This window comes from Artemia sp. Qi Xiang Cuo, chromosome 14 (assembly GCF_049724085.1).
Source record: "Artemia sp. Qi Xiang Cuo chromosome 14, ASM4972408v1, whole genome shotgun sequence".
Taxonomy (NCBI): domain Eukaryota; kingdom Metazoa; phylum Arthropoda; class Branchiopoda; order Anostraca; family Artemiidae; genus Artemia; species Artemia sp. Qi Xiang Cuo.
The window spans coordinates 31,125,059-31,138,757 of NC_142807.1; the positions used below are offsets into that span (position 1 = coordinate 31,125,059).

General features: G+C 35.8%; 1 protein-coding gene across 1 annotated transcript in view; it reads left to right on the forward strand.

Annotated features, from left to right (window-relative positions):
• The window catches only part of LOC148944363 (uncharacterized), a 244,829-nt gene that overhangs the window by 134,515 nt on the left and 96,615 nt on the right, over window positions 1-13,699 (forward strand). Inside the window, exon 5 of the mRNA XM_089099910.1 lies at window positions 8,773-8,866. Within this exon, the coding sequence (XP_088956036.1) occupies window positions 8,773-8,866 (94 nt within the window). The remainder of the gene's footprint in view (window positions 1-8,772; window positions 8,867-13,699) is intronic.

The window sequence follows — 13,699 nt, forward strand, 5'->3', positions numbered from 1 at the left end:
GTGAATGATAGATTTAACGTTTGGGAATCGGCCAGTAGCCATACTCTTGTTTGTAGTGAAGACACCGTTCATTATAAATGCACCCCAATTCTTTCAGAAAGAATTGGGGGAAAAAACTTTAGGAAAGTTATTTTTAAATTAAACTTTGTTTGTCTTTTGATTGCAAAAAGTTTCAAGTTTAAAAAAAATGTATTATTAGAAAATAAGATTTTTTGTTTTGTTTTTCAACATCAATCTCTCTTCAAAGTATCAAAACTAGTGTCAAAGTACCAAAATCAAAGTACCAAAATATCAAAGTAAAAAAAAGGATCAAAGATAACAAGGTATCACAGTAAACAAAGTATCAAAGTAAGAATTATAAAGTTCCGTAACTCAGATCCATTTCCCCGGGGCTGGGGAGGTCAACCCCGGAAGCATCGTTCTTTGGCCTTTCAATTGTTTTGAACTAAATTCCTATCTCCAAATTTTGATTGGATGAAATTGGGTAAAAAGGGCATTGGGGGGGGGGTCTGGTTGCCCTTTAATCACTTTTGACTTTTGAGAATGGCACTAAAGATTCTGATTTGTATTCGAATAAGCCCCTTCCAAAGTTTATGCGACCATCCCTTCCATAAAAACCTTATATACCTCCAGGGTACATTTTGCAACACTTGCCCCTGGATTCTGGAGGGGTTTGTTTGATCCCTGGAATTTCTGTTATATTATCTGTGGTCTATTTTGAACAAAATGGCTGTATAAGAAATTTGATTGGACAGAATTGGGAAAAAGAAGGCTGGGAGGGAGGGGGGCTAGTTGCCATCAGATCAATTTTGAATGTTAAAAATGTGAATTAGAACTTTCAATTTCTAATCATTTGAGTCCCTCCAAAGTTTATACAACCACCTCTGCCATGAAAAGCTTATATGCTCCTGCGGCATAAGCTACAACCCTTTCCGTGGCTTTGGAGGGGGGGGGGGGGTTATGTTGACAACGAAGTTTTGGCTTTCTTGTCGTTGGAATAATTTAAACAAACTGATTATCTCGAAGTTTTCATCTGATACATTTGGGGAAAAGAGGGCGTTTGTGTCAGGGAGAGGTAGATGCCCTCCATCAACTTTTGACTCATAAAAAAATAATTAGAACTTTCAATGTCGAAACAAATGAGGCACTTTTGAAGTTTATATGACCACCCCTTACATGAGAACATTATAGCCTTTGTCTCCGGAGTATAACTTAAAACACTTGCCCCCAGGCTCTGGGGGGTTGTGCCCATCCCAAGAGTTTTTATTATATGATGTTTGGACTATTTTAAAAACAATGGCTATCTCAAAATTTATATCGGAAGGGTTTGGGGAAAAAAGGGCTAAAAGGTGGGGCTGGTTGCCATCAGATTTCTTTTAACTCTTAAAAAGTGAAATAGAACTTTCAATTGCCAATCAAATGAGCCCTCTCCAAATTTTATACGAGCATCTCTTTCGTAAAAACCATATATACCCCAAAGTAAAACTTACAATGCCTACCCCGGGCCCTGGGATGTTGTGTCGACACCTGAATATTCCTTATCTGAGACATGAACTATTTTTAACAAAATGACTATCACAAAATTCTTATCGGATGGGTTGGGGGGGGGGGGGGTAAAGGCCATAGAGGCGCTCTGAACTTTGTATGAGCACACCTTTCCGTAAGAATCACATATGCCCCATGGACATAACTTACAATGCCCACCCCTGGGCCTTGGGAAGTTGTGTCGAATCCTGAGTTTTTGTTATCTGACCTCTGAATTATTTATAACAAAATGGCTATCCCAAAACTTTAATAGGATGCAATTGCGGAAAAAGGGGCGTGGGGGGTCTAGTTGTCCTTGAATATCTTATGACTCTTTAAGAGTGAACTATAACTTTCATGTTTCAATCAATTGGGCCTGCTCCGAAGTTTATATGAACATCCTTTCATAATAACCATGTATGCCCCTAGGGCATAATTTACAACGCCCCGCCCCAAGGCCCTGAGGGATTGTGTTTTTGGTATCTGACCATTGAACTATTTTTAACAAATCGGCTATTACAAAATTTATATCGGATGTATTTGGGGGGAAATGGGCATGGGGGGTTATTTGTCCCCCAATCTCTTTTGTATATCAAAAACTGATCTAAAACCTTCAATTTCCAGTCAAATGAGCCCTCTCTGAAATTTTTACAAGAATCTCTTCAATAAGAACCATATAGGCCCTCGGGCATAACTTACAACGCCTGCCCTTGTGCTCTACGGGGGTTGTGTCGGCACCGGAGTTTTTTTGTATGATCTTTGAATTATTTTTAACATAATTGAAATCGCAAAATTTTTATTGAATATATTTGGGAAAAAAAGGGCGTGGGGGAGCTAGTTGTCCTCCGACCTCTTTTGACTCTTAAAAAGCGAACTAGGAATTTTAATTTCCAATCAAATGAGTCCTCTCTGAAGTTTGTACGAGCATTCCTTCCAAAATAACCAGCAATAACCACAGGGCATAGCTTACATAGCCTGCCCCCAGGCCCTGAAGGGAGGTGTACACACCGGAATTTTGTTATCTGATCTTTGAACTATTTTGAAAAAAATGGCTAACTCAATATTTTTATCGGATGCAATTAGGGAAACAAGGGTGTGGAAGGGGGGCTAGTAGCCCTGCGTTCACTTTTTATTCTTAAAAAGGGCACTAGAACTTCTGATTTCCGATAGAATGAGTCCCCTCCAAAGTGTACGTGACTAACCCTTCCATAGAAAGTGCCTCTGGGAAGAAAAGATAATAATAATAAAACATTGAAGCAGTATGGTCTTTACTATAGGCACTTTTACTATAGGCGCTGCCTCTGATATAGGAAGGGTGATCGTATTCGATTAGAAATCGAAAGGCCTAGTGTCCCTTTTAATAGTCGATGGAAGGATTGAAATTTTTATAGTAAAGATCGATATGGGTATAATGTATGATTTTTTTTTTCGTTGTTGTTTAGACCAGGGCACTCCGCATCGAAGGAGTTGTTGTAGGAACTTCGAAAAGGGCTCATTCGATTGAAAATAAAAAGGGTTGATACCCTTTTTTATAGTCGTAAGTGATTGGAGGGCACCTAATCCCTCTCCCATGCCCACCCTCCCATTTTCCTTTATTTTTAAAAACTAAATGTTGCCTTAAAATTAAATCAAAATGAACAGTGCTAATGCTAATTCCCAATAAGGCATCTTAGCAGTATCCCCAGAACGATTAAAGGTATTATGTTCAAATTTTCGGGGCTACTTCTGCTCTTAAAATTTAACCAAGTCAAAATAGCATAAGTGTATCCAAGCTATCAAAGAAAACAAGCAGATTTATTTGCGAATGGTATCAAATTTTCCATTTCAGGTCATCTAGAGGAGGTATAAAACGAAATTAAACACTACTATTTGTGTCTGGATTTTTAAAAGGGTGTATGTTGTTAAAAATTGTTGAAAATTTTTCTCCATCACACAAATAGCAGGCCAAACTATAAAGTATTAAAAAAACGATAAGATTTAAAGTATTATTTTCTTTTTTCCTGAAGATATTATGTTAATATAAAACGAACAGAAATTAATTAAAAAAGCTTTTTCCACAAAATAAGTTTTTCAAAGAAAGTTAAATAACTCCATTAAACCAAAAATGAGTAAAAATAAAATCAAAAAATCTACCAAGTGTGAAACTATCACAAATCAGCATCAATAAATAAATGAAACCCAAAACGAACAGAAATTACAATAAATAACCGAGTCAAACTCAAAACGAGCAGAAATTAACATAAGTTGGGCTCAAAACCCCTATGCCTTCCCAAGGCCAGAACAAAATTTGCACTTTACTGAAAAAAATAAAAATGAATCTGCATTGTCAGTTTAATATACATATACAGATATTCAGTAATCAAGATATTAGTATTATTTGATTTATTAAAGTTATAAAAGTAAAAACATTTATTTTTTTTCAGCAAAGTGCAAACTTTTGTTCTGGCTTTGGAAGGCATAGGGATTTTGAGCCCAACTTATATTAATTTCAGCTCGTTTTGAGTTTGACTCGGTTATTTATTGTAATTATGGGTTTTTGTTCCGGCAAAAACTCTCACAGAAGAATCACTTTGGGCCGAAAGATAGCGACTTTTGTCGGTATTTGCCGATAGCGATTTTTGTCAGTATATTGTTTAAAAAAAAGTTGTGAGAAAGAGTCTAACTTTAGCGTAAAGAGCGAAGCGTTGAGGAGGGGGCCGCCCCTTTCATATACAGAATAATTTCTGTTCGTTTTACGTTTTATTGGTGCTCCTTACTTTCAGTTAAAAAACTTGTTTGTTTTTTTATTGAATATTAGAAGATGCAGGTATTGCGTTTTTGTTTCACCCTAAGCTTTGAAACGATTATATATAAAAGTTGCACTAGTTGCAAAAAGTTGCACCGAGCACCGCTTTTTTATGAATTTATCGGAAGATAAATTTATTGAAGGTCAATAAATATCTAAATGCATTCCCCTCTACGTTTCCTTTAATTAGCTATAAACCCTTATTTACAGGTGGCTGTGACCTCTAAAATTTGTCAATATTAGTAAAACACGAAAATAGGGGATATTGATTTTATAGAAATTTTGCATTTTCATACAAACTGGGGATATTGATACATGAGGATACATTTTGATTTCATATAAATTTAATATTATCTTTTAAGTACCCAAGCAAAGGGGTTACAAGTAAAAAATGTGCTGGAAGATGCACATAGTTTATAAACAAAGGGTAGAGCCATTAATAAAAGTTCTTACACACAAAAAATTACATTTACCACCTCTTCCATTCTGTAATTGTCAGATCACTGCCTTTCTCACTCCGTCTTCAAGTGTTCAATAGTAGAGATTATAGTTAATTTGCATATTTTTACATTGCACATTGAGACAACATTACTTTAACAAATATTCCAGATAAGCCGTTGCCTTCCACGGATATTATCGGACTTACAACCCCACTTTGCTAAAATCCATAAATAAATTGAGTCTTCATAGGCATAGGCGTACGCAGCTTCTTGTTTAGGGGAGGGGGGACAGCTGTAGTTACTCTTCTGAAAAAAAATTGGGATATCCATTCATTAGATAACACTGTCAAACTTGTTAAACACTTAGGCTCAGGGTTGCCACTCGGCCGTTTTTTTTGGTGCCACTTTGGGTGGCTTAATAATGTTAATTTTGTGTAAAAAGTGCTATTTTCCAAAAATTTTCCACTCGCGACGCTTTGCGTCGCTTGCGCTCATATCATCAAGCTTTTTAAATTGAAAATATTGGCCAATCCGCTTGGGATCATCCCCGCGTCGTTTCCCGCATCTTTAACTTCTACAACATGAAATGTCGGATCTAATGCCATCTATCAACTATAAAAAAGAAATTTGATTTTACTTGGTTGGTGCTGATTTTCAGCTTTGTGAAGCAATTCCACTATTGTCAACTTTCCAGCCCCCCTTCTAAGAACCCGCTAAAACGCAAATGGTGCCTACTGTATAAAATGGGAACTCGTCCCACAGAGTACTTTCTTCTCTTTTTTTCAAAAAATAGTGAAAAACAGTAAGAAAGCCATATAATGTAATCTATTTATCACAACCTGAATATAATAAGTTTCACGAGAACTCTCGCCACTCCCAGTAAATTTTTCTTTACGATGTCTCCAGGGACTAGGGCATAAGAACAGTCAACAAGAATTCTAAGTATCAATATGAAAGCACCATTTTAATAAAAAACGAGCATTTAGTGTATCAGCGTGAAAGCACATTTACAATCAAATATTAGTGGGAATATAATAACTAAAATGAGGAAGTCGTCCAAATTCAAAAATTTAAGTAAGAAAAAAAAGTGAAATTAGATTGTGATTTTGCTAATGATTGCATAGGATTAAAGATAATGGAAGTTTTGGTATCAATTTTGTTTTTAGTATGATGGCTATGTATGAATATTCATTTGTCTATTGCCAAGAGTTCAAAGAAAAATATGAACGGAAATGTTAGATCCCATTTTTGCGTCACCGGCCCAGTCACTGAAGAGGTCACTAGATATTCTTATGGGACACCAGTGAGCTCAGTGGATGTTTTTGCGTTGCTGAGTTGTTGTGTGATGTCACCAGTGAGCTTTTCAGTCACTGGGCTTCAAGAGCTCCAGTCACGGAAATCGATGAAAAGACGTATAAAGTTATGCAGTCGCTGGCCCAGTGACTGATTTACATAGTAACAGCTATTAACATAGAGGCACAAAAATATACCCTTAGCTTTTCTTGCTTTTTTCTTCTTTAAATTATAGTCAACCCTCAACTAATAAAATATAAAAATTGAATTTGGACCCACTCAAGAATTGCAAACCGTTTGACTGACTTTTCGTCTATGAGCCTACAAATTATTGCAACAACACAAAATAGTTGAACTAAACAAATGAAAACAATTGAAGGCTTCTCCACCACAATGCAGTTAAATATCTATCTCTGCCCGCTCCATTGCCAAGTATTTCGTACCCGAAGATCACTGGATGATCTTCGCTTATCAGTGATAACAAAAAGAATATAAAAATGTTTAACACACAGTTTATGTTTTCACCGCAAACACAAATTTCTCACACACAAACACGTTTATGTTTTCACCGCACAGAAAGATTCTTGCATCCAATAATTGCCGAGCGCGGAGTTAAGATTAGAATCTTAATTGACAGAAAAAGGATATCGATGCATATCTACATTGACAGTTTTCCTTTCCTTTTTTGTCTGAAAAAATTCTTTTTTTGTAAAATAGTGCTACTTAGCAAAAAAGTACCACTTTTGCTAAAAAAAAAATGTCCTAATAGTGTCAGGTGTCCCAAAAAGGGCCATTTCTTAAAAAAAGTGTCAATAGTGACACTAAAGTGTCACCGATGGCAACCCTGCTTAGGCTGCTTCTTTTCATCAAATTTATTTGACGTAAAACAAGCTAGTAATGTGCACAAGGTTGCCAGAACGGTTAGTTCATTAAAGTGTTGAAATTACCCAATTTTGCGTACTAAGTAGCAATTTTCGGTGCTATAGTAAAAAGTTTCGGTGCACGTGTCGCGGTATGATATCGATATCGGAACCGCTATTTGGACATTTCTGTTTATTTCCAGGTTTTTCAACCATCTACCTTTTATCAGCTGCATTCCTTGCCATCTACCTTTTTTAAACTACTTTTTCCACCATCTGCTTTTTCAACCATCTGCTTTTTAAGCCATATCTAGTGTAAATTTGAATTTCTGGGGGGGGGAGGGGGGGGAGGCAGCTGCCCTCCTGCCCCCTCCTTGAGCCCATGGATATATATTGACAAACTGAAATCCAATAGTATCTACTGTCTAATTTATTTGAGGTAATGTTATAACCTTGACGCTCTTATATCCATAAAGAGAGACATCACAATAGTTCAAGAGTTAATTGACCAAGTTCTGTTAACCATTTCGACTACCAGTAGGCTTATTAGGGTCCAATAAAATCGGTATGGAATAAAGAAGAAAAAAATAATAAATGAAAAAATAAATCAAATAAGTGAGAAAATGAGGGTAGTGTTAGCCAGCGGAAAAATCTGCAGATATTTCGACAAGGACCTCCGCCAAGTCATCTCCATTGCTCAGAAAAAAAAAACGAAAATAAAACAAAATCTAACCTTTTGAAGTAAACTTCACGAGAAGAGAAAAGACATCGAGTCCTATTTGATTTCATTTTTTTATACGTCATTAGTGCTGTCTAAAAATGTATTAAATTGGTCTGTCTGGAAGATTGTTTACTATACCGATACGTACTATACCAGTACGGCACACTTCAAGGAAACCTTAGATTGACATTGTTGTGCTAAATGCGCATTTTCATCTTGCTTCATTTAAAAAAAAATATAAAAGTGAGAATCCCGTCCAGTTCTTGGATAGCAAGATCAGGACACAAGAGAAGGAAATTTGTCTTCTTAATTTGAAAAATATGCTTCAGGGCTAGTCTCCAAAAATCCCTAGAGAGCTTTTCAACGATGTAATACTATTGATCGGACGAGGCATGACATACCAAGTCAACTTCCCTTATATTTTATAGATTCATTGTTTTAAAAGCCAATTATTTTTGGAAAAAAGGAGAAAGTGCTACAACTACACAAAGAAACTTTAGTGAGGCATAAGATAATATAATTCATGTATGGTTTTTGAATGGGAGGAGGGCATATTTACCAAGAAAGAAATAAAAATGGATGTACAGAAAAGTCATTGCTAAAGAATTTTAAATCATTGAGTTTTTTCGGGGGGCATGGGTAATTCCTAGCGCCCCCTTGTGTACACGTCTTATTAATTTCCTATTAAAGCTTGTAATACAAAAATATTTATATCATGAAATATACGACAAAAAGAGTCAGAGATACGGCACGTGTGCATAGCTAATAGTGACTATGTGATATGTATATATATATAAATGAAAGGGAATCATCTTTACAGGAGGAACAAATTAGCGAATTAAGGGCTGAGGCAGAATCTAGGGAGCTAAAATAACAAATGAAAAGATTGTAGAAGCAAACTTTGATGAAACACACAATATGGTGGAGAAGAGAGGAAACCATTGAAATATCCATGAAACATATTCATTAAATCTTTTAAGCTGGATCGCCATAGCATGTTCGACAAAAGTCGTGCACCCATTATAGCAATTGCGGTTAAATATTGGTCCGACAATTTTTGTCTAGGGGTGAAACTTAGCAACTAGAAACAATAATCGGCAGGAAAGGGTGGTTTCTTCAACTAGTATCTAATTTAAGTTTGTTTTGCAGTTCAAAAATTTGGGAACTCAGCTCCAAACGTAGATAAAATCCCGAAATCACCATCGTACACATTTCTTTTAGAAGAATGCGAAGAATCAAAGAAGTAAGTAATGTATTGTGTAAATAAAAGCTTGTAACTAAAATCCATCATTGCAATGGAAAATATACCCTAATCCTGAAAAATAAAAATAAAACTACTGATATGGTGTATGTTATCGTGTTTCCTCAGTTATTTTGTATTACAACCGATCAGTTATAATTTTCGGTGTGCGTATTATGTCAGTAATATGCATCATATGGATTTTCTTGAAGCTATAGGGATCACCATGCTATTTGCTTGAAGCTCTACAGCTTCTCAAAGAGAGTGAGTGCCCCCTCACATGGCCTTATACTTTGCTCGAAGGTATAGGAATTATAATGCTATTTGCTTGATGCTCTACACCTCTATAAAGAGAGTGAGTATCTTCTCGCACCTATGTTCCTTGGTAACTTTCAAAGCAAAGTGATCGAACACGTCTTTAGCAACTTCGTTCATCCGTCATCATAACATGTTTTTTTTTAACCAAAAAACCAGAAATTGTCAAATTGCGTAATCAAAGAATGGTCTCATTCTAGAAATACCGGTGTACAGCTAGTTATAATCATGTTTTTTTTGCTATATATTTTGCATATCGAACAAATTGATCATTCTAGGTCAGTTGATTAATAGAAGTTGTAATAAGCCTATTAGAATCAAATTTATTCATTCGTTCTAACGGACAATAAAAGAATTATAACGGTAAGTAAATATACATTATTCGTGGACTAATATAAGAACATGACCTTTTTATTCCTATTTATCATTTGAGTTTCGCACAGAAGGGGAACTTCTGTAATTGTGCAAGATTTCGAAGTAAACATCTACGATAAAATTCGCGTGTTCATAACAACTATTTAGATGTTTTGATCAGAAGGCTGTTTTGTTGCTTTCTCGTGAGATTATTGGTCACTGCACTCTCAATTAAGCAAATTTAAACGATCATCGTTTGTTCGGCTAACAATTTATAAACAGCTACTTGTATGGGCGCGTGTCAATTTAATCAAGGGGGGGGTAAATATTGTAGAGAAAAAAAGAGGAGGAGTTGGTGGAAGGGGCGCCCATCATTAATATTCTGAATAGATTTCAAACTTAGCTAATAGTTGAAATTGTATTTTTTTCATGTATCGTATTTAAAAATGTGTTTTATGGCATTCCAATACAGTTATAGGCTATTTGAGTCTAAATATTTATTGCGTACCTTTACAGAAATATCTTTTTTTTAAGACTATATAATTAAGCAAACTTAATGAGGCGATCATCGATTGCTCGTCTAACAATTTATAATCAGCTACTTGCATGGGTACGTGTCAATTTACTCAAGGTTTTTTTCTATGTATTTTAGGATGATTTAAGCCTATAAGGCTACAAATTACCTAGTGAATAACTAAAATTTGATTTATATTTCCAGGATTCTGACATTCAAGCGTCATGTTAAAAACGACCAAAGTTCAATGACATAGAAGAGTTCAATTTTGAAGGTATTGTAGGGGAAGGTGGCATACCGTCTCCTGATATTTTGGATATATCTACATTAGATGATTTATTGGTTATGCTAGACAATATTCAAAATCCTCAAGAATTCCATTCTTCTCACAAGGACCCGTCGTATAAAACACTAAAGCCTGTTGGCGGGACTAGCATGAACTTGAGGAGAGATAGTGTAATCCACTATGCACCACGAAAGGTTTCTACCGAGCTAGGTGTAACTTCCACGGTAAGCACCATTTATCAGATAGCTTTCAACTTTATAGCGCACTCACAATTTCGTTTTACAAATTCCTTTTTTTTAAAAACATTCTGATGATTTAACTTTTACATTCGGCTCAGAGATGGCATACATGTACTAAAGTTAAAAAATAATACTAAAAACCCGCTCAGCACGCGCCTCTTAGCCTAATCAAATGCGGTTACTACTTTATTGCTATTAGCTGAACACTCTTGACCCTAATGAATTATCTATGAAGTGGGGGGGGGGGTAGATTTGTAGAAAAAAGAATCTACTTCTAGTCAGATCGCTATTTCTTATGGTCGACTAGATTTGTAGGAAAAAGAGTCAGTTTTTTTTCTTTATAGCGCACTCGCTACTTCGTTTTACAAATTCCCTTTTTTAACAACTTTCTGATGATTTAACTTTTATATTCGTCTCAGAGATGGCATACATGTACTAAAGTTAAAAAAAATAATACTAAAAACCAGCTCAGCACGCGCCTCTTAGCCTAATCAAATGCGGTTAATACTTTATTGATATTAGCTGAACACTCTTAATACTAATGAATTATCTATGAAGGGGAGGGGATAGATTTTTATGAAACGAAATCTGCTTCTAGTCTGATCGCTATTTTTTATGGACGACTAGATTTGTAGGAAAAAGAGTCAGTTTTTTTTAAATGAGGTATTAAGACAATTATTGAGTTGATTTTTTTTATTGTATTTTCTTGCTATTAGTCAAACGTTGCGATGTGTGTGTGTGTGTGTGTGTGTGTATTTTTGTGTGTGTGTTTGTGCGTTTGTATGTGTGTGTGTGTGTGTGCATGTGTGTGTGTGTGTGTGTGTGTGTGTGTGTGCGTGCTTGTGTGTGTGTGTTTGTCTGTGTGTTTGTATTTTTTTGTTTGTTTGTTTCTGATCGTTTTAGTTTGTTTTCGTTTGTGTGTGTGTTTTTGTGTGTGTGTGTGTGTTTGTGTGTGTGTGTGTGTGTGTGTGTATTTTTGTGTGTGTGTGTGTTTTTGTTTGTGTGTGTGGGAGTTTATGTGTATGTGTATGTGTGTTTGTGTGTGTGTTTTTGTTTGTGTGAAGGAGTGGGTTCAAGTATTTAGTGAATATAATGCTAGGAGGGGAAATTAAGTTTTGAGGGAGGTGTAAAAATGGTACTTATTTAATACCCCGGTAAACATATGACGAGAAATGCTTCAGGAGAAATTGGCTAATACATCTTTCTGAACTAATCGCAGTTCCTTGACAAATATTTTTTTATTTTACTTTATTGCTATTAGTCAAAACATTGCATTGTTTATGCCACACCAAACTAGTGAATATTTATCAGGACTTTTTAGGAGTTCAGTTATTTTTCAATGTAATTAATAACATAAAAAAATGGTGAAATTCAGAACTGACAAAGCTCTATTTTGGCTACTTTATATGAAGTGAGGGGGGGTAAGTATATAGTAAAAATAATGCTAGGAGGAGGAAAGTAAGTGTTGAGGGGGGCGTAAAAATGGTACTTATTTAATACCCCGGTAAACATATGACCAGAAATGCTTCAGGAGAAATGCTTTTTTCTGAACTAATCGCAGCTCCTTGACAAATATTCGTTGATTTTACTTTATTGCTATTAGTCAAAACATTGCATTGTGTATGCCACACCAAACTAGTGAATATTTATCAGTGCTTTTTAGGAGTTCAGTTTTTTTAGTGTAATTAATAACATAAAAATATGGTGGAATTTAAAATTCACTAAGCTCTATTTTGGCTACTCTATATGAAGTGAGGGCGGGGGGGGCCAAGCATTTAGTTAAAATAATGCTAGGAGGGAGAAATTAAGTTTTGAGGGAGGTGTAAAAATTTTACTTATTTAATACCCCGGTACCTAGAAAAAACTCAATCCATTCATTTTAGTTTCAGGGGGAAGCTACAAAAACAACTGCCTTCCCTGGCCCAGGACTTCAGAATATCATGGATAATTGTCGCCGGAACACTGTCGCCGGAACAATCGGATGATGTTAGTGAAGGTACGTCATTTAGTATCCCCCTGGATTTATAATTTACAACGGAAGAAATGAATAGTCTTATGGAAATTGTTGGATCTAAAGTTTCCGGGGACATTTTTGACGATGACTTTATTATTAGTGAATTAGGTCCTGTGCAAATAGGTGCAGGACATGAAAATAGTATCGCGTCCCCGGAACTACGTGAGTTTTATTTGTTAGAATCTGCTTTAGGTCACTTGCAAACACATAGGATAGATTTTAATCCTCCCGCAGAAAACATGGTTGACGGGAGTGTCCTTTTAATAGACCCTGTAAATGTTGTTCATACCTACATCGACCGAATTCGAGCACTTATTGAGATTCAGATTCAGAATTGGGGGGGCCAGGGGGAATTAAGGCATCAGTAAATCAAAAAGTTTATTTACAAAAGGGGACATCAGGGGACATTTTTATTTTCATTTTTCAACTGGCAACCAAACTTTTTACCCTGGTCTAAATGAATTTGAGGGTAGCTTTTTCAATTGGGTCAATAAATTAATATGAACTTTGGACACATTCAACGACAGGCGGAGTGGGTCCACCATTTTATACATTGAATATATGGATCTGAATCTCAATAGATTTAAAAAGAACTTTAGTTTAAGAGGGGTGGGTGGTAGTCGACGAAAAAATGTCACCCAGATTTGTCGGCTACAGGAGGGGTTCAGGGTTTCAATTTTGAAACAGGGCAGTAATGCTTTAAATATTCATTTTTAGCAGCAGCCCATAGAACATTGAAAGATGAGTCAAGAATGAAAAATCTCGAGAAACTTGCACGTAACGGTGGAGACAATTTTCCTAAAGTAAATTTTGATTGTTTAGAGGGAAAGTATCCGGTGTCCTTAAAAGAAATAACTATATTTGAAAAAGCAAACGAAAATCTTGGGTTGGGGGTGGTTGTTCTCCAGTATGACACAGAATTTGTAAATGGGGGAAAGAAACCGAATAAAAAAGAGGTTTTATATTCAGTTAGGACACCGTTGGTAGGTAATGTTAAAAATTGGGTTTGGATTATCTATGAGCCTTCCAAAGATGTAAAATCCTACGGTCATTTTTTCCCCGTTACGGCAATAGGTCGACTCTTATCGCAAGGCAAAAAATACGGGGAACGTCA